The following is a 21,333-nucleotide window of genomic DNA, read 5'->3' as shown; positions in this document are numbered from 1 at the left end:
GCCTCGCCATCCCAAGAGCTGGCGTCGCCCAGGGTGGGGCCAAAGGGGAGTGAGCTCAGCAGGAGGAGCTTGAGGCTCACCATCGAGCTTGGCTCTCCAGGGCACTAGTTCTCAGGCCTCTCGTGGGCTGCTCCCCCGGGTGCCCCCCGCCAGCTCCCGTGCTGCACACGCTGCTCTCCTCGCTTGCACGGGGCACTCTGCGTCCTGTCCTCCACGCAGGAGGCTTCCCAGGACAGCAGGAGACGCTGACTGAGCGGGCTGTGGAGCTGGCTCCCACCGAAACACCGGCTGTAACTCGCTATCCACTAGCCTGTGGGCCACACCCTGGACGCGGGGGCAGACTGGTTCTGATTCCATCTTGGTGCACGCCCTCCCTCCTCTGGGATCAGAGGACTCACACTCCCGGCGGGGCCCTGGGCCTTCACGCTCTCCTTGGTTTTCCTCCTGGCTTTGTTCGCATTTGCGTCCCAGTGAGCTTCTGAACCGTCCCCACCAGGGCTCCGCAGCTGACGCAGGCCACTTTCAGCTCTGGCGTCCCGGCCACGAGCACCACAGCACCCCTTCCTCAGGCCGCTGGACATCCCCCCCAGTTCCGCCAGAGTGAGCAGCAGCGCTGAGGGTCCGTGCCCATATTCTCGGCTCGCCCAGCCCACTCGCTGGCGCTTCCAATCTGCAGCATCCCGACCTGCTGACCTGCCGATGGCCCCCAGCAAAGAACTTCATTAAGGCCGAGAATTTATTCCTCCATAAGCCCTTAATTTATTACCGCACTGATTGGGACTCTGAATGCTCCAAGGTCAGGAAAAGTCGTCTTCAGTGGTAGACACCAGCCCGCGCCTCAGCAGCTGCGCTTGCTCTCCCTCCTCCCAGGAGAGGGGGGGACACAGAAAGGCTTTGTGAAGGGACCGAGAGGGCCTCCTCATCCTCACAGCTGGTCTCCACCCCACCCCCCGCAGAGCACCCCAGTGTGGTAGCAGAACCTAGAGCCCACATGGCAGAGAAAACTCGGACCAGCAACTTTCATAGCTTGGAACATCCGCTCAATTATAGGGGGCCCCATCCCTACCACCTCTGAGCATGACCCGCTGAGCACGGTCTGCCAGGACTGAGCTAACCTTCCCAAGGCCGTGTGCCTGCTCTTCCAAGGCCCGTCCACACAGACCTGGGCATCAGAAGGGGCAGGAACTCCAGACCGCTCGGGAGGGTACTGCACACGCTAAGGGGCTGGATCTGAATGCACATGAACTGTGGACGATGTAAATGCATCAACTCATGTACAGCCAGTACGCAACTGTCCATGCACACAGCTGTGTTCTCTACGGGTCTCACCTGACCCAGTCATTTCTTCATCTCTTATCTGGAGGAACACTCCCCTCCATCCAACCTTTGCTCCCCCTCCCGTGGTCATACCTCCAGGTGTGCTGCACGGAGAACTCCCCAGCTCTGAATCACTACCCTGGCCATCCTTCTCCCTAGCCACTATCTCTTATCCCTCTCCCCGGTGTGCTCGACTAAACCCAACATGCCCGTTCCTCGTGCTCCTAGGAATGACCTCCTTGCCATCCCAACAAGCTTTATCTTCCGATGCTGTGGTCCATCCTGGCAGCCACTGTCTTGAGATACCCTCAACTCTGTGATTCCTTCCCCCATGTTGCTTGGGAAGACTGAGTCAGCCTTCTGCATGCCCACCGCCAGGCCGGTGAGTCTGCCAAAGCAGCCGGACACAAGAGCGGAGTGGCTCCACTGGGGTCAGGCCCTCCGCCTTGCTGGCCATCAACTCTGCCTGGAAGTTCTCCTTCCCAAGTCAGCTCACACGTCTGTTCTTTCCTGAAAGCACAGGGGCGCCCCACCTTCTGGGAACGGTGGCACCTCTTCCCTCTGAGTCACCAGTAAAGGACTCCACGCCATCAGCGGGGAGTTGCCTCAGCCGCCCTCACCAGACCCTGGAGCCTGCCTTCACCACTCCGCACCACAGGAAGCGGGAGCGTGGCTTTGGAGAAGAGCCCACTTCCAGAAGTTGGACTCCCCATCCGTCTCTTCAGTGGCCGGGAGTCCTGTCACCCCTCTGTGTCCTACCTTTCCTCCTCTACGGGTGCTCCAAAGTTGGAGACAAACCAAAGCTGCTGCGGGCCCGCCCCTGCCCCACCACTGCTCGGCCTCCATGCACGCTCCTGAACAGGCCTGCATCTCCCTCCTCACTGCTCCTTTCAGTTCCTGGAATTTTTTTTCTTTTTGGGTCACACCTGGCAATCCACAGGGGTTATTCCTGGCTTTGCACTCAGGAATGACCCCTTGGCGGTGCTCAAGGGACCATATGGGATGCTGGAAATCAAACCCGGGTCAGCCACGTGCAAGACAAACGCCCTACCCACTGTGCTATCGCTCCAGCCTCCGTTCCTCGAATTTTGGCCCCTGTCCTAACATGACATGAAGGTCTTGACCAGTGGTGTGGCAGTCGGTGCCCAGCCTCAGCGGTGCAGCTCCCCCGTAGCTGACCACTCCTCGGAACACTTCCTGCCTGGACTTCAGAGCATCACACTCTCCTGATCTACCTCTTACCCCCCGGTGCTTTCCCTTTACTCCTTCCTTCCTTTCAGCACGGGAGTCCAGGAAAACTAAGTTCTAGTTGTGTCATGTACCAGTGTGAGACCCTGAGCACGTTTCATCATTACTCCATGCCTGTTTTCCTTTGTTAAAGCGTGGAAAATGAGAATCGCCACAGTGTAAGGTTGCGAAGATTAGCTCATGTCAGACATGCACAGCATCTAGGGCAATACCCACGTAACTCGAAACAGAAGTCATTTATAAACTGGATAGCCACGTCAAGTACAAACAGATGAAATTAAGTTTAGTATTATGAACTAAATGTCCACTTCAAGTAATAGCAAGTAAAATTAAGTTAGTAACATATCTAATTTGACTGAGTACAACCAAAGACCATCATTTCAACAATTATAATCAGCATAACAATTACTGAAGTGAACTTTTTATTTTTGCATTTAATTTTCATGCTAAGTTACATTTAATAAATATCCCAAGGGGCTGGAGAGATAGTATAGGGGTTAAGTTACTTGCCTTGCATGCTGCCAACCTTGGTTTTATTCCTCGTGCTGCTTATGGTCCCCCAGACCACACCAGGAATGATCGCTGAGCACAGAGCCAGGAGTAAGTCCTGGCCACAACTGGTGTGGCCCCAACATCAAAATAAATGAAAATAATGAGCTATACCCCAATTGGATGTTAAATATTCATTATACTTGACTTGAATTTATATTTTAAACAATTAACTATAGCACTGTAGTACTGTCATCCCATTGTTCATCGATTTGCTCGAGCGTGCACCTGTAATGTCTCCATTGTGAGACTTGTTACTGTTTTTGGCATATCGAATAAGCCATGGTAGCTTGCATGTGGGCGGGATACCCTCGGTAGCTTGCTGGGCTCTCTAAGAGGGACGGAGGAATCAAACCCGGGTTGGCCGCGTGCAAGGCAAACGCCCTACCCAATGTGCTATTAAATAGCTTAAATAATTAACAGCTGAAAATATATTTATCTTAGTTGCTTCAAATGTACTTAAAATCTTAAAATTTTGGTTTTGTTTTTGAGCTGCATCTCATGGTGCTGGGAGCCCTTCCCAGCTCTGTGCTGGGGGGACCATGTGGCATCGGGGACCAAACCTGGGCTTCCTGCATGCAAAGCACATACCCAAATACCAGAGCCCACTGAGTTAGCTCTGAGGACCCTAAATAAAATTTAAAATCTGTTCCTTAATCTGCATTGAGTTATAAACTATACTTCTAGCAATCTATTGTCACAGGTGGCTGGAGCAACTGTAATAGACAACACAGGTCGAGCATGCAAAATGCCCTCAATAAGTAGTAACTATTATTGCTACTACTAGTGAAATTCCTTCTTTATTTCTGTATTTGTTTCTCCTTTAACAAATGCTGGTATTTCTCAGTATTCTGTCCTAGGTGCTCTTTTTCTCTCACCCCACACGTGGGGGAGGTAGAACTGAGCCCAGGGCTGCAATGGTGCTGTGCACACCGCTCATGCCCTGCATTTCCAACCCAGATTTCACTCCTGAATCCCGGGCCTTTCCAGTTTCCTACATCAACCACTTCACAAGAATAGCTCCAAAGCATCCCTACTCAACATAGCCCACCCGGCATGAATCCTCTCTCCCATCCCCAACCTTGTCCTTCCTCCATTATCTCAGTAAATGTGTTCCAATTCACTAGCTGCTCAAATCATAATGACCCTGGAGCCATCGTGGCCTCCCTCTTCATCCTCGACTCTCGCAGCCAATCTATCTCCACTTCCTGTAGAGCTCTGCTCGAACACGTACACCTACTTTGAAAAAATCTGTCCCAACATATTTGGTGTATTAGGAAACAATTTAATATAACACAAGTTCTGCATTTCATTATGTGCAATTCTGTCCATAAGCAGAACATTCTGAACACAGAAAACTATAAACTCAGCCTTATAAGAACATACAAAATGCGCGCACGCGCGCGCACACACACACACACACACACACCTTCTTCAAACATAAACCAGCTACCTGGATCACCCTATGCATTACAAGCCTGTGGTAACATCTTTTCCTCTGATTCCAGAGAACTCCCCTTCCAACACTTCACAGTGACTCACAAGCTGCAACTTTTCTCAGGCCTATTTCTGCAAGCAAACTTCAGGTTTCTGCCAAGGTAAATATTGTGGGATTTATGTATTTATTTATATATCAACCAACTAATGCACTAAAATTATGCCATCATTTTTATTAGGGCTCTACCTTTTTTATGTGTTGATGATGAAGAATTCGAATATTGTGTTCCTAACCTTAATTATTATTATTTTTGTGTATGTGAGTAGTGCCAGGGAGCAAATGCAGGTCTCCTTATCACTTACCACTTAGCCACACTGGCCAGCCCTCCTAACCTCATTTTTATTGCATGACTTTCCACAGCCTGGTAAGTTTTAGGAAGGTACATGCTGCAGTGAAGTGTACTGACTGTACCCCTTACTCCAGGATCAGTCCATTTCTCCCCATTTCCACTGCTGTCAGTTTAATCCCAGTGGTGATAAACATTACTTGGAATATGGCCAGCTGAAATCTGCAGTTCTCACCCGGGCTGGGACTTCCCCACTGGACAGTGGTCCAACCCCTGGCAAATCTGGGGATGTGGGATGGGCGACGGGCATTGGTGCAATGACTTGGAGAGGGGGCAGTCTTGGCTTTCAATGCTACAAAGCCAACAACATTGCCCATACAACGCTTTGTGCCAAACCCACCCTACCAACTGCAGCCCCACAGAGAAAAGCCAGTACTGGTCTCTCACCTACCCCTACTTCTCTCTACACTGCAGCCATAGGCATTTTCAAGATGCAAATCCAATGCCCAGTGACCCTTCAATAGTACCCACCTTAGGGGCTAGAGCGATAGCACAGCGGGTAGGTGTTTGCCTTACAAGCGGCCGACCCGGGTTCGATTCCCAGCATTCCATATGGTCCCCTGAGCACCACTAGGAGTAATTCCTGAGTGCAGAGCCAGGAGTAACCACTGTGCATCACCGGGTGTGACCCAAAAAGAAAAAAAAATAGCACCCACCTTACCCTAGGAACAAAAATTGAAACTGGAAAGATGGCCAAGCAGCTCCGGTCCCTCTGGTTTCATCACGCCCCTCCTCTCTCCACAGTCACCATGCTTCCAGTGTCACTCACCCAAAATACAGTGACCGAACACTCATCCAGGAAAGTGATGAAACAATTTACTGCCACAAACTGTTCAAAGTAACGGGGACGGAGAGCAACAAAAGAGGCGATGCTATCCTGCCCTCATGGAGCTTACTCTAGCACTATGAAGCTCAGGCTTCTCCCCACCTCAGGCCTCACCACTTGCTGCTTCCTCTGCTCATCCATCCTTCCAAGAAACAGCTTGGATGACCTTCCTTGGGGAACCATTCCCTGCCCCATGAAAGCTCCCAAATGACAGGAGCCCAGAACTCTGAACGTGGTGGTACAGCACAATGAAACTATTTCATAATCACCCTTTCAGTTACATACCTGGCACACAGACAGCACTCAAGAATATGTGCTCAAAAAAAAAAAAATATGTGCTCATCGATGAAGATGCGTATACTGAGATATGTGCTGTGTCTCTATACTTTATTAATATGCATATGCAAATACCTGCCTGTGTATATTCCCATGCACTTCTGTGTGACTGTATATGTACATGCATGCATATATGGACACAGAGAGAACTTTGATTATTCCTGCCTAGGTGTATTCATCCTGTTTTTCAATTTTGTGTTTTGTTTTTTGGGGCCACAACTTATGGCATTCAAGGGTTATTCTTTTTATGTCAGTTCTTGGGCCACAACAAGCTGTGCTCAAGGATCCCTCCTAGCAGTGTCCAGGGTACCATATGCAATTCCAGGAATCTAGTATCTTACGCCCTGTACTATCTCTCTAACCCCTCAAGGGCTATTCCTGGCTCTGCTATGAAGTGGCCCCTGGTGGTGCTCTGGGGACCATATGGGTACCAGGATCCAATTAGGGCAAGACAAGGACCTTAACTCCTGTACAATCTCTCCAGCCCTCTGGGTGAATTCATTCTGAACATGAGTGCTTATGTGTATATTTAGGGATGTGTCTGTGTGCATGTATGTGTGCATCTGTCTGTCTGTCTGTGTCTGTGTGTGTCTGTGTGTCTGTGTGTGTCTGTGTGTTCTGGCCCTTAAGAGCAGCTCTGACCAGGGGGGAGCTGGAGGCAGGGTCCAGGTCCTCCCTGAGCTGGCAGTTCAGCAAGAATGCAAGATCATGCAAATGTAAGACAACCCAAATGTTAGCCAAAACCAGCCAACTCCATTTACTACAAGGAGTGAGGATGGTGGCGGGAGAAGTGGAAACCTGGCCTCTGGGAAGCTGCTTCTCCTGATATAACCCACACCGTCCTGGGCAGAAGAGGGCAGCAGAGATGCCCGCCTCTTCTCAGATCAGAGGCCCTGAGAGTCAGGGCTAATGCTGTGGCTCCCTGACCAGGTGGCCAAGCAAACCAGGATCCACCCCACTTTTATCACGGGGCAAAGCTGTGCTGGAAGAACAGAGAAGGGGAGGACAGAGAAAGAGCAAGAAAGAGCAGAACTTGCACGTGCCCAGAGTCTGGGCCACACGCAGGGAAATGGAGTGGAGGAAGGCTTTTGCCTAATATTCTGCATCCTTGACACTGCCATCTGGCTTGGCTTTTGTCACTGGTGTGAGTGTGTATATGGTGTCAGGGATCGAACCAGCAGTCTCACAAACGCCAGGCACGTGCTCCAGGCAGCAGCAAACCTGGTCCTCAGAGCTCTAACTTTTGTCCTAGGGGCCACACTGCACAGCCAGCGCATGGCTCAGCAGTACCAGGGTGTCACCGGGGACCAGCTGGCAGGGCATGGAGGGGAGTCTATGCCAGTGGAAAGATTCCCAGCCCTGCACGAAGTCTTGATGGCGAGGGCCAGGATGACCATCCTCCCTCCTGCCGGGCCCACAAGCACACCCAAAACACAACTGGCTGGAGGCCAGAGAGGAAAGGTCTAGACTCCTTGCCTTCCCCAGACTTTCACCATCACCAATCCTCAGTTTCCCCTGGTGCTCGGGACAGCCTGGCAGAGGACCAAGCTGAGGCTCAGGACAGCATGCCTCCACCCCGCTCCTGCTCCCCACTGAGTTAGCAGCCCCAAGTAGCCCCACCGCCACATGGACCAGCTGCTCCCCAAACTGGCAGGAAACACGCACGCACCAAAAACTCGAGTGAACTTCACAGAGCAATTGTTCATGGTCAGCGCCTACCGTGCCTGGCTGGGCCTTCACATTTCATTTGCTGAGCTCAGCACTCAGCACAAATGCACCCTGACAGCCGGCACGTGGCACCCGGCAGCCTGGCCCTGCCCTGCGCTGAGAGGCCTCTCCGACACGGGCTCCCCGAGATGGGCCTGCCAGGCAGCTGTCGGTCACAGCGTGAACAGACTCTGTACCCAGCCTGGACCCGGCCACGGAGGGGGAGCAGACTCGGTCCCTGGGCTCCAGAGGAAACCAGCCATGGAGTTGCCCCCTGGCCAGTGTCCCCTTCTAACACGCAGCAGGAACTGGCTCCAGGGCCTGTGGACCATCCTCACCTGAGCCAGGCTCTGCCAGGAGAAGGCAGAGCCACAGCCACCCTGAACCGGCTCTGCTTGCCAGCCCCAGGAAGCCAGAGCCAGTCGGGTGGTCAGAGGCGAACACCTTCCCGTCCCAGGAAGTTACCAGCAGAGACGCACCATCTCCTATAGACAATGAAGCGTGGCCCAGAGAACTGGTACCCTGAGCCATTCCTTTCACTGGGACCTCCCAGCACTTTTGGGTGAAGCAGGGGGCAGTCCCACCCCCTGTCTGAGCCCCAAGGAGCTCCCCATTCCCAGAAATAACCATAATCCTCTGGAGCGTATTAGCTGCGGGAAGGATGGAGGGGATGGAGAAGTGAGAGAGAGATAAAGCAAAGCAAAGAGAAGAGAAAAGGAATGTGGGAAGGGAGGGGATGTGAGCGCGGGAGCAGAGGAAGGCCCGAGGGGGTGCAGACACGTACCTTTTTCAGATTAATCCACTGCTTGAAGTAGTCTGCCACCGGCAAGCCCAGGTACTGGCACTGGTCTGGGAGCCTACAAGAAAGGGAAGAGGGACGTTGGCCACAAGCCCATCCTGGTACAGACTCCCAAACTACTCAAGCCAGGAGCATGGGGGACAAACCACAAGGCCACCTCCTGGCACAGGCACCTGCTTCTGGCCCCCAGGTACTGGTTTCTACTTCATCAGCCGACCCTGAAGTGAAAACCTGGAGATGGGTCCGAAACCTTGGCACCAGCTACTGCCCCAAGGTCTGCACCGTGCTCAGCATCTTACGTTTCCATAGTCATCTTTAAAGCAGTGCTGGTGTAAAAGTTCTGTGGCCTGCATTTACAGATAAGGAAATGAGATGACCGGAGGTTACTGAAGGTCACCAGGTAAGGATGCTGGTGTGCATGACTGAGCCCTGTTCTGTCTCACCCAAAAGCCTGTGTGCTGTGATTTTGATAGGGCAGGAAGACAGGGATCTAAGACAGAAGGAGAGGAAGGAAGGACATAGGCCGTGCTCACAGGGGCTGGCGCAGTGGCCAGGGGGAGAGGTCATGCTGTCTCTGGCACTGTGTGGCCCCTGAGCACGACTGGCTGTGCCCTGGACCCCGAGCACTTACAACTATCACCACCAAGAAAGTTAAAAACGAAACAGGAGTCTATTCTTGAGTTTCCTTTCTTTAAATCGCAATTGATAAACTGTCTCCCCCTCGTTCTGATGATGCCATTTTATCCACATGTGTCCACTGGACCGTGTTTTTTACTGATGTTTAATGAGTCCGGCACTTCAGACTGAAAAGGAAGACTTAACTCCTGCCCACAGGGGCTCACAGCTGGCTCAGTGGAATGGCCCAGAAAAATAATACAGACAGAACAGTCTTAAGTTGGAGCATGGGGTCCAGGGCGGGTGGAGAAAGGTGCTAGAACTATCCCCTGGGAAAGTTCATACAATTCTCTCAGAGGAGCTGGGCTACGAGGCCACAGAGAAGAGTCATGATTGACAAGGATGGCCTCAGGGGCAACCAAACCAAACACTGAAAAGGATGGGGTGTCCCTGGGAGTCTGGGCACCAGACACGGAGCCAGACAGCTAGGTACGGAACTGGGCTGCGAGGCGTCTGGCTGCGGAGAGTGGGACTCAAAGGTGGGACTCGGCTGGACCTTGTACTACCCACCAGGACAGGCAGGGAGAGGCGGGCAACAGCAGAGAGCCTCTGGGACACTGTTTGCCTCAGTTCTCAAATTCCCGACTCAGTGTCTCTCCTTCCTGCCCGAGCCAGGGTGGACTACCTCACCCCACAGCAAGCACGGGCAGGAGGCATGAGTTTGAGGGTGCGGTTTTTGGCTGACACGTGGCAAGCATTTGGAATTGGTTGAGTGTGAGGTGCCCTTGGGACATCGGGCTGGGGGATGATATCTGAGGGTTATCTGGATACTCCGGTTTGAAGACAGCTCTGGAATGGGGACACAGATGGCCTGAGGGTTGCTTTAGTTTAAGTCAAATAGAAGCCAAGAGAGCAAAGAAGACCACTCTGCCTCAGTGTGGAGTGGGATGAGCCCAGGGCCTGGGCTGACGTCATCCGTCTTGCCGAGCTGAAATGGTAACAGGCCACCCAACCAACCATCCCCGCACAGGGACTCAGTCCACAGAGCAGCCAGCTCCAATGCTGAACTCCGCCCCTTCCCAGAACATTCTTCCTTAATACAGAGCTAAACCCAACACTGGTCTCCCTGTCACTTTGACTTTGGCTTCTGGTATGTCTTTAGGGCCTGCACAGAACAAGACTTCTGTAATCTCTTTCTTGTAGAACCATCCTCCCAAGATCCGAGAGCCCAGGGAGCACCACCCTCCCATACTCCTCTCCCAGCCACATGCCTGCAGCTCCTTCAAGAACACCTCAGGACGTGACAGGTCACACACCAGAACCCTCTGCTTGGGTCCTGCCTCAGGGATCTGACGTCCAAGGTCATGCATACACTGCTTTCTTTTGGGGGGGCTTGGGGGGAGGGAACGTCTGGCGACGTTCAGGGGTTAACTCCTGACTCTACACTCAGGGATCACTCCTGGTAGTGCTCAGGGGACAATATGGGTTGTCAAGGATTGAACTAAATGCAAAGCATGCGCCCTACCTGCTGTGCTATCTCTCAACCCTCATTATGCATGCATTTCTGTGCCCACTTCACCTGTGGCCACCCTAAAGTATCGTGGAGCCAGCCTTTCTTCTGGATACAGACACAGAGAAGGGATTCTGCAGCCTCAAACCCAGGTCTCACTGGGGTCAAGTGCCAGACTGGGCAAGCAAGGGAGAAGCAGAGGAAAGGCCGGCAGACTACCTGAAGACCACAGCAGCCTGACGAGAGGCCATCAGGCTGTGGAGCAGAGAGCAGCTTGCAAGTGTGTGCTGGGGAGTGAGAGATTAGAAAGTGGCACCCATAGGCACAACAATCTCCTTTTTAAGGGCATTCAGCAGAGAAGAGCTGAGTGGCTGCTTCCCCCAACAAAGTCCAAGGGCAAGTCCCGTCTTCCCTCCACTACCCTGCAGTCAGCAACTAAGAGGATCCCCATGTTTCAGGCAGTAGAATAAAAAATCTACTTTTCTGAGGCCCAAGACAGAATACCCCAAAGGGCAGCGTCCTCGCAAACATCCAGATGGCACAGATATGTCAACTATCACCAAGTTCTTGGAAGGGGCATTCTGGCCACAGGCCAGAGGATAAGGGGGCCTTCAGGTAGATGTGCCCATGTGGGAACGCAGGAGCAGCTCTGCCCGGGCACTAGGCAGGTTGCGGAGAGAGCCAGAATGTGGCTGCTGAAGACACATCTGTATTGTCTGGATAATCGCTGCATCTCCACTGCTTTTTCTTTCCTCTTACTTATACGCAGAAATTATGAAAATGCTGGCTGAGCTCTGCTATTCTAAAAAATTGCATTTTGGGGAGCTGGAGAGAAAGCACAGTGGGTAAGGCGCTTACCTAGCATGTAGGGGACCGAGTTCGAGCCCTGGCATCCCATATGGTTCCCCAAAGCCCACCAGGAGTGATTCCTGAGCACAGCCAGGTGTGGCCCAAAGAACCAACAAACAGAAAATTACAGTTTCCAATGTGGCCTAAGAGAGAAAAGGCCTGAACGGAGCGGAGTCTGGGAAGGAGCAGGACAGAGGGATGAGCAGCACGAGGCCATCCTCCCCGGCACTCTCGAATTCCCGTGGACACAGGGCAGGTGTCCTGCTGCATGCCGGCTGGGACAAAGGGGCTCCTGTCAGTGGAATGGCACAGCTAGACAGCAGCCGAGACACACCTACCCCACTCAGGAGCAGGTGCCGGGAGGCTCCTGCTGCTTCTCAGGACTCCCAACAGGGGGAGGGCATGAAGGGCAGACCGGACAGCAGGCCATGGCTGCCCACACGCCCCAGCCACAGCCCTGAGTCTCTTTTGCCCTCCCTGGGGGGGCTGAAGCGGGCTTCTCAACCTCCTTCCAACCCCCATCCTACCGACTGGTCCCTGAGTCTCAGGCCCTGTCCTCCCTCATTTGCCCAATTTTCCCAGGAGGCCATGGGGCAGCCAGTTGAAAAACGCTGGTCTAGAGCCTGCGTCTCACTGGGCTCTAGTCTCTGCAGCAACGAAGGCAGTGAGCAGACTCACGTGTACTCTGGTTAGGGGTCCCCTAGCCCAGAGCTCTTCAACCCTGGTACTCAGGCTGCTGCCAGCACGCAGGGGCAGAAAGGCGGAAAGCCACTGATCTAGCCCTCAGTTCTAACTGCCATGGAAAGGCTGAAGAAGGCTGGCAGAGCTGTAGGGGGTCCGAGTCCTGAGATCCCAAGCCTGAGCAGGATAAATAGAGCAGGGCCCAGGCCCATCTTCCCAAGCCCAGTGCCAGAGTCCCAGTTGGCAGGCATCTCACGGGCAGACAGCTGCCACCTCTAGGGCAGCCCCTGTCCCCGCTGAGATCACCATCCCCATCCTGAGAGGAACGTGGGGCCCAGAGAACACAAAGAACCTGCACAACCACACACGTGGCCAGGGCAGGACTGGAAACGGGATTGCAGCCGGGCAGGGCACAGAGATTAGCCGTGGGGGTGTGCTCCGAGCTACCCGCAGGCCTGGGCCGAGGGAGGCAGGGCGCAGGGTGCTTAATGCTCATGGAGTCCAAGGCTAGCCCAGGGAGTCCGGGGTCCCATCAGTCTGGAAGGGGAATGAGTGAAAGTCACACTGACACAAAGGGTTGGAGCGCTAGGAGTCCTCAGCAGGCCTGCACCCCGGGACAGCGGGCCCTGGCAGCAGGCCCTGGGCAGCCCGGGGGCATGAACGTGCGGCAGGTTTATGGTGCTTGGGCCTCCGTGCAGCTGGAGTCACTGGGCACAAAGCTCCGGGCCGGCCCAGCCTCATCTGGCCATGCTTATTACCGCTGCCCAATGAAACTTTATGCACCGAGCCCACAGGTGTGACTTCCCTTTCTTTATGAGGGTCGGAATGACATCACCACTGGCCAATAGAAAGGAGCCAATTATGTCCAGGCCATAAAAAGGAATGAGATTTCCCCCCCAACCAAATCAAAACTTCCTTCAATTTCATGAAGGCAAGGGGGCCCCCCAGTTCTGCCTACGGGCTCTAAACCGAGGGGTATGATCGCTTTCCAGATTCCACAGGGCCAGGGGCCAGAATGGGACTCCACCTGCGGCATTTACCACGCGGGCCTGCTCTCATCACGCTGGCCCTGAGGGCAGCAGAATGTCACATCCCACCCTCGGACGCTGACTGACTGGCATCTCCCCTTCCATCGGAGGCAGGCAGAAGGATGTGGCAGGCCTCGAGTCCCCTCATTCCTTTGAAATAACCACAAAAAATAAAGAAAGCTAAGAATACCCCACACACACCCCCACCAACGCGTGGAGTGAAGGCAGAAGCAGGGTGGGGGCACGGCACAAGGGGAAAGGCCCTGCCTCCCCCGCCCACCACCTGCAGCCTGGCGCGGGGCTGGGCGCAGACGGTCCTGATGGCAAACAGGTGTGGCTGCCCGGCGCCAGCCAAGCAGGGATAGGCTCATTAAGGGAGCGCCACCCTCGCTAATGGGCACGGGCAGGAGGAAGCCATTGCGAGCATGAGTCTGGCTTTGAAGATGGGGTGAGGCGGGGCCGGGGGCTGAGCGAGGCTGAAGCTGAGGAGCCAGCAGCATCCCTGGAGGCCGGACAAGCGGACACCAGGGATCAAGAGGGTCCTGGACCCTCCTCTGGGTTCCTCTGTGAGCAGGGCCAGCCCTGCATCCAGGTGCCAGCCTCGAGCCCTGGGGAGGTGGAGGGGAGCAAATCCAGAGCCACGGCCGATCCCTCTCTGATGCTCGGGAAAGGCTGGGCCACTCCATCTCGAAGCAATACGAGGTGTGGGGCCAGGCCGGGGCTACACCGCAGACCTCCAGGAGCGACTCTGGTTCCATCCACCGCAGGGAAGGGGAGGCTACTGCAGATCCCGGGCCCTGGGAAGCCACGGTGGGACTCGAGAGGCACTCCCTGGAAAGGAGGGGGCCGGTAGCCCTGCCCGGGGACAGCTGAGGAGAGGCTGGGGCTGGCCCTCCAGGGTTGTGGTTGGAGGGGATACGCTGCTCGTGCCTTGGCTGAAGCTCATGCCACACCTGATGGGCAGGAAAGGCCACGCCCCTGGCGGCCAGGCCAGGAGCTCGCATCGAGCTGGGGCGGCACCAGCACTCAGGCCTGAAGCGCTGGCAGAGGCCGCAGTGCAGGCAGCTTCCCGGAGATGGGGACACAGCTCTTTGTCTCTCCCGCTTCCATTCCCCCACCCGGAGGAGATAAACAGAGCCGGGTGATAAACGGCCCGCCCTTCATGATCACTTTTGCTCAAGTTGAGGAGAGGAGCTGGTGATGGATGGGCTGGAATTTGGTTATCAGGAAGGGCTGTCAGCCAGAGGTGCCTATCTCCTCCCCCACCACGCAGGGCATCATTACACGGTGGCACGAGGTAAAATATGAGTGCGGGGAGGGAAGGAAGAAAGAGGGGAAGGCTGGGCTTCCTCACGGAGCAAATTGAGCAACAATGAGCGCAGGCACGAGGCTGGGACGTTCGTTATCTGCCCGTGACACCTTTTATCTCGGCACAAATTGGTCTTTCCTCCCCCACTGCATCCTCTTGTACAAACAGAGGCAGGCACAATGTGTCAGCCCTGCAACAGCACAGCAATTTAACCCGAATTAGTGAGGGGGTCAAGCCAGGAAATAGGGGTTTCTCATTCCAACAGGTTCCTTAGTCTCCGCTCGAGCCACCGCGCTGGGGGGAGGCCGGGGGAGAGAAGGCAGACTCATAATTGAATTCACTCACTTGGCCACTGCTGATGTATAAAAAATTAATGCTCGAGCCTCCTGCTGATCAAAGCCCCTTAGTTCCTGGGCACCTGCGCGGCACACCGAGCAGAAGGCCGGGCCTGGCTGCTCCAGCAGGCCCGCACACACAGTGCTCTGGGCCAAGGCTCGGATCCGAAAGAGCAGGGAGAGAAAGGTACCGCCCCGACAGCAGCTCCCCGACCCGGTAGCCCAGCCTCGGGGCCAGCAGGGTCCAGTGGAGGGCAGCGGGGCAGGCCGGAGAGAGACGGCTTATGTTTGGGTTTGGTCTGGGGGCCACGGCCGGCTGTGCTGCGAGGGCTATATGGGGCGCCAGGGATTGAATCCGGGCCGGCTACCTGCAAGGCCTTCGTGGCTGTCCTATGGCTCCAGCCCGAGCGAGGGATTCTGGAGGCGATCATGTGATGGACAGTTGCTGACAGTTCAGGAACACACGTGAGAGCTGGGGATGCGGCTCAGTGGTGGAGCATGGCCCTTGAATGGGTGAGGCCCAGCCCATCTCTCTCCCTCTCCCCCTCCCCCTCCCTCCCTCCCCTACCCTCTCCCCCGAACAAATGCATTCAAATCGACAGGCACTCTGGCTTCCCCCACCACAGGTAGTTTTCCCAGTGCCCCTCCCTGGGCCAACTGAACACTTGCCCCCCTTCTATACACACCCCCTCCACACACACCTGTGCCCAAACTAGGGGTATCAACGGCACCACTAACAGCACTGACAGGCTAGATGCAGAGACCCATGGAGAGGCTCCACAGGCTGGGGCACTGTGTGGCAGGCACTGGGGCCTCGGTTCAACCCCTGGCACTGCTTGCCTCCGCCTCCAGCACTACCAGGGATAGTCCTGGCAGCCCCCACCACTGGTTTTGTTGGCGGAGGTGTGGTTTTGGTTTTTCCAGGGGGTGGGGCCACACCAGGTGATGCTCAGGGTTTACTCCTGGCTCTATGCTCAGGGATCACCCCTGGCAGTGCTCGGGGGACGATATGATATGCAGTGCCAGGTACTGAACCCAGGTAAGCAACTGTACTATCAATCTAGCCCCATAACCAGATTTTTTTTGGACTCCCTGCAAGCCCCCTGAACAAAGGAGGAAGTGGAGGAGGGAGAAGAATTGGGTCTATTCCAATATCTCCCCAGTGCAGACCCTACGGCAGGAAGGTCCTGGAGAGGGGTTGGGGGTGGTGGCCGGGTAGCACATAGCACAGCACTGCCCCCCGCCCCCATCCCTCCCCATCATCATAGTTCCACCACCACAGACCACCTGGTCAAGGGACCCCATGTCCTCAGGCACGTCACATCCCTCATGCCCTGCACAGTGGAGACTAAAGGCTGGCTAGGGGGAACATAGTTTAAAATGAGATGGGGCCTGGGCTCTCCGGTCAGCCAAGACCAAGCCCTCACCCCCAGCCTCGGGAGGTGCCTCCAGGCTGCCTACGGGGAGAAGACAGACCCTCAGTCAGGAAGAGTACCAGAGAGACATTATGGGGAATGACAGGCAAAAGGAAAGTTCTCAGAGCAAGCCCACTGTAGCACTGTCGTCCCCTTGTTCATCGATTTGCTGGAGCAGGCACCAGTAACGTCTCCACTGTGAGACTTGCTGTTACTATTTCTGGCATATCAAATACGCCACAGGGAGCTTGCCAGAGCAAACCCAACCATTCAAAAACAAATCCCAAGAAGTTGTAGGTGGGGGAAAAAAAGACCCCTTAATCCAAAGGTTAATACACAGGACTAGAGAGGGACTCACCGGGCTGCAGGGGGGCCCGCACGCAGGAGACCGCCAGGTTCCCCAAGCAGCACCCATGCACAGAGCCAGGAGCCCCCAAACCAAAATCCACAACCCAAACCGAAGCAAGATATCCAAAAGAACAATCCCCAACAACAAAGAACAATCAACAAACACACAGAGAGCAGGGAACAAGAGTCAAGGCCCCAGCCTAGGAGAAGAATGGAGAAGACGTTTTTGGGGGACGTGGGGGTCACTCCTGAGGGGGATGGGGGCAGGCCCCCTCCCAGGCAGGGCCAGTGCTCCGTGATGGCTGTACTCGGGGAGCTCCCGGGCCACGCAGCAGGCCACCACAGCAGGCAGCACCAGATTCACCTCGGGCGAGGCAACGGGGCAGGGGTCCTGAGCTCTGCCTCGAGGAGGACAGTGCTGGGGGCGACAGACCCCCGGAGAGGCAGCTTCCATCCCGTTTGCGGGTCGGTGGGTGCATGCACTCTCCAGCCCCATCTCTCTCCCTTCCTTCTCCGCACGCCCTCGGCCCTGGGAGGAGGAGGCACTGTTGACTGCTCAGCCTCCTCTGCCCCCACACTTGCCCCCCATCCTCTGGGACGGCGGCAGGTTACAATTCCAACCACAGGCTTCAGAAAGATGATACACTTGCTGGAGCGAGCGCAGGGTCAGGAGAGAGTGCCGTGTGAAACACCCGCCTGACAGCTGGCTCCTTGTCTGTCTCCCTCTCCCCCCAACCCCCTCCCCAAACTTGTCATGGTACAAGAGTCTATAAGCAGCCCATCAGCTCTAAATACCAGCGTGCGTGAAGCAGGAGCACGGGAGCGAGGGAGCGGGAAGCCGACAGCCAGCGCCTCTGTCGCCAGCCTGTCAGGGAACACTAATGAATTTCACCAGCCGCAGCAGCAGCCATGCTTGGGGGCGGGGGGTTCCAGGGAGCACTCTCACAGTATTTAAACATCTTCTCCCCAAGCCCCGTGGATAAATGTCACGCGCCAGCCGAGAACTACGACCCCACCATGAGGGCTTCAAGGCAAGGCCGGGGTTGGGGCCAGCAGCCCCGAGATGCTCCCCAACAGCACGGAGGGGATGCGGGAGCGGCCGGCGGGGCTCTGAGGGTAGGAGGGAGGCCTCGGGATAGGAAGGGCTGGCCGCGTGCAGGGGAGAGGGGCAGCGGGGCCCGCGTCCCAGCAACCTCAGCGCCCTCCTTGCCACACGCCAGTTCCCAGAGGCTGGAGTATTCACTCTCCCAGGAGCCTCCGACAAGTGAAGACAGAGCCTGGAGGCTCCACCAGGCTCTCCCCAGCCTCGAGGCCCTCCTCTTCGCCGCCATGCCAGGCAGCTTCTCCAGGAGGTGCTGGCTCCCTCTGGGTCCTGGGTGACCCCCTCCCTCCCCTCCCTGGTAACACATGCACCTCTGGCCTGCCCTGGGCCACAGCTGCCATGTAACACAGGGCTGGCTCCGAGCCAGGGCAAACCCGGCCTGGCAGAGGAAGCCCTGGGAGTGCGCCAGGTGCCACCTGGGAGCTGTGTGGCGCAGGGGCCTCCCCTCAGCTCCCCACAGCTCTGATCTGCGGTGTCTGATCTGGCAGCGACCTGCTCTGCAGGGGGCAAATGACATTTAATTTCCTCTTGGTTTCCCTCTGGTACAGACGAAAGGCCGTCACCTGCGCCTGGGTCTGGCGGCACGGCTGGAAGAGTTCCCAGACACGCGGCTCTGGAGAGGTCCCCAGCAGCAGAGAGCCCCGGGAACCTCAGTCCCCGCCGCCAGGGAGCGGCACGGAGCTCCAAAGGCCCAGCAAGTGTCCGCAGCTCCACCCTGCCCCGAAGCCCTCAGGACCACTTGCCAATGATTCTGACACCCACGGGCTCCTCCATGGAGCCCACAAAAGCCACCACACGGGGCCACTCACACATGGCAGGATGGTGCACACACTCCGTGGAGTTGACTAGCCAGGGTCTCCCAAGGCCCCTCTGCTGAAGCCAACAGACCAGAGCCTCTGCAGCCCTCCAGGGCCAACTTGCCAGGGAACGGGCACAGCAGCCCAGCTGTCGGGACCGTGGGCATGTCGCAGCTTCTGGCCAGTGCTTGCCCAGGGCGGGCTGAGGCTCAGGAGGGGAGCAGCAGCAGGCATTCCCAGGGCATTCTGACTTGGCCAGGGAAGTCAGGAGGCCCCTGACCGGCTGAACTGTCTCCGCCTGGCCTGGGGCCACCGTGACCCTTTGCTGGCTGCTCAGAGTGGCCTCTGATGCCCCCTGGAGGCTCCACAGAGAGGTGTTCTCGTAGGCCTGCGGTCGCGGTCTGCCCCCTGCCCCCAGGCTCCTCCACGGGTCTACCGATGCCAGAGCCAACTCCTTCCAGTCCTGTCAGCGCTTGGATGACAATGTCACACGGGCAGGTCTGTGGGTTCCAAACTGCTTCCGGGAGCGCTATGATTCTAGAAGAACCTAAGGCTCACTTTGTGGCTTGGAGAGGAAGGGGAGAAGACAGGGCGGGGTCTCGCCCCAGCTTCGATGGAAACCTAAAGGGCTTTCTTCAGCACTGTGCTTTCACCAAGTTAACTGCGACAAAGACAACCCGTTTGGGCTCCCTACCGTGCTCCTCTGAGGCTCAGAGTCTGTTTTACGCCTCCCTTACCTGACGGCCTGATCACCTGTGGCCCCTCCTGCTGCACCCAGCACTAAAGATCCACCACGGCGGGCGCCTCCCAGGTGGATCCCACACTGGTGGGGAGAGAAGAGCCACACAGGTGGGGTAACTGACAGTGTCCCATTCCCAGCGGGCACCCGTGGCACACACGGGCACACCACCTACCACCACTACTCATCTAAATTGACCCCAGGGGACCCAAGAGACTACTGTATCTGGCCAATTTGGGGTCAAAACACAGCATATTCCAACTGGAAATGTCATTCATTAAGAAGTTTTTCAAACCTGGAACGTCGGCCCAGGGGAACACAGGATAACGGGGCGTCCGCTGAGGACTCAGGGTGCATGCCCTTGCAGGAGGCTTAGACCCCAGTTCTGTCCAGTGGGCTGGAAATGGGCACAGCCCCTCATCCCCTTCAACCAAGGCCCTTGGCTGTTCCTGCAGCCAGCTTTAGGAGGGCGTGGAGGGGGGCGGTCTGGAGACCGTGCTCCTCCAAGCTAAAGCCACTTGTTAATAGGACCTAGATTCCCTTATCCCCGAGAAAGGAAGGTAGCGAGGAGCCCTCTCCCATCCCCACCCCCATGCCTCCCCGCAGGGCCAGGGAGGACAGCCATTAGTGTGTGCCTCGGCAGACAATGGGGAGAAGTCTCCAGAGCAAAGGACAACTGCAGCAATTAGAATGCAGGGAGGTTCAGAAGCTATTTAACTGGGTGACCCCTGAGGTCGCTGCATCTGACTCCCATCCCTGGATAAATATTGTATGAGAGGGGAGGGGGGCGCGCGGGAGCCCGTGGGAGTGCGGCTCCTCCTTCGACTCCTTTCCCCACCCCACGGCTGCCTCCAGCCACCACACCAGGAACATTATTTACAGCCCTGACAGTCAGAGCAATCACGGCAAACCAAGAGGGAATGGACAAAGTCGACTCACCCAAACTGACGCTGCCAAGGAAAGAGGAAACCGGTGCAGTGGGGGAAGGGCCCTGGGCCGAGGCGGAGATGCCAGAATCCCCCTGCACTCGTCACCCCCAAACCCCAAACCATTGGCAGGTGGAACTGGTCCCAACTGGAAGGAATAATTCAGAAATGGGACATCTTTTCACCATGCGTGTGTGTGTGTGTGTGTGTGTGTGTGTGTGCGCACGCGAGGGGGGGATAGGGGTGGAGGGGGAGGTTGTTGGGGCGGGGGGGGGGTGGTATCTGGAAAGGAACAGGGCGGTCCAGTCCCAGGATGGACCCCTTAGCAAAGATGGGTGTCCTGGTTCCCTGCCCCAAGGAAGGGGGACTCGCCACATGCCACTTCCAGCCAGTTCCTCAGCTGACCTGGGGGGGAAAGGCCACGAGCAAGAGAGTCCACGGGAGCGGCGAGGGGTCGGGGTGCGGGCTGTGCCTCCGCCCCCGCATGCGCCACTCTTCCAGTCCTGCTCTAATGCACCCTGACATGCCTCTGAAGACAGAGAGCTGTTTGCAGTCAGCACCGTGATTTGTTAGTAATTATTTCCATGGTGTCACATTGCTGTCACTCTGTTAACAAAGAGACAGGCTGCCTCGGGCTGCCTGCAAGAAAGAATCGCAGAGAGAAAGGCCTGTCAGGCTGCCGGGATTCTGTGTGCTGCCTGGCTTTCTTCCCCGAACCAACATCCTTGCGGGCTTTGGAAGAAAGAGTTTTACAGAACTCCCCAGTCTGACTCGTGCCACCCTTTAGCCAGGGACACAGAGGGTCTCTCACCCGCTCCCCGCAGAGGCCCCGCCAGCCAGGGTCCCGTGCCAGTGGGTGCCCGGAGCTCCCTCGCCTGCTGCTCCCCCACTTCTGCCTCCCTGGGGTGCTCATGCTCCCATATGCTCTGAGAGTCTCACAAAATCAGCGGATTTCAGACCAAACGGAGGCAGCTGCCGCACTGGCACGGACAGTCGTCAGGAGTGGTCAGACGGGGCTCTTCCCTCCCTGAAACAGTCCGGGACCAGAGCTGC

General features: G+C 56.2%; 1 protein-coding gene across 4 annotated transcripts in view; it reads right to left on the bottom strand.

The window, feature by feature from the left end:
* ERI3 (ERI1 exoribonuclease family member 3) overlaps positions 1-21,333 on the bottom strand; it is a 122,172-nt gene that overhangs the window by 50,562 nt on the left and 50,277 nt on the right. For all 4 annotated transcript variants that reach the window (XM_055138405.1, XM_012935707.2, XM_004621577.3 and 1 more), the window contains exon 7: positions 8,612-8,684. In XM_055138405.1, coding sequence (XP_054994380.1) covers positions 8,612-8,684 — 73 coding nt within the window. The remainder of the gene's footprint in view (positions 1-8,611; positions 8,685-21,333) is intronic.

This window comes from Sorex araneus, chromosome 5 (assembly GCF_027595985.1).
Source record: "Sorex araneus isolate mSorAra2 chromosome 5, mSorAra2.pri, whole genome shotgun sequence".
NCBI classification, from domain to species: domain Eukaryota; kingdom Metazoa; phylum Chordata; class Mammalia; order Eulipotyphla; family Soricidae; genus Sorex; species Sorex araneus.
Note: the sequence above shows the minus strand (reverse complement) of the source record. Positions and strands in the feature narration are given on the sequence as shown.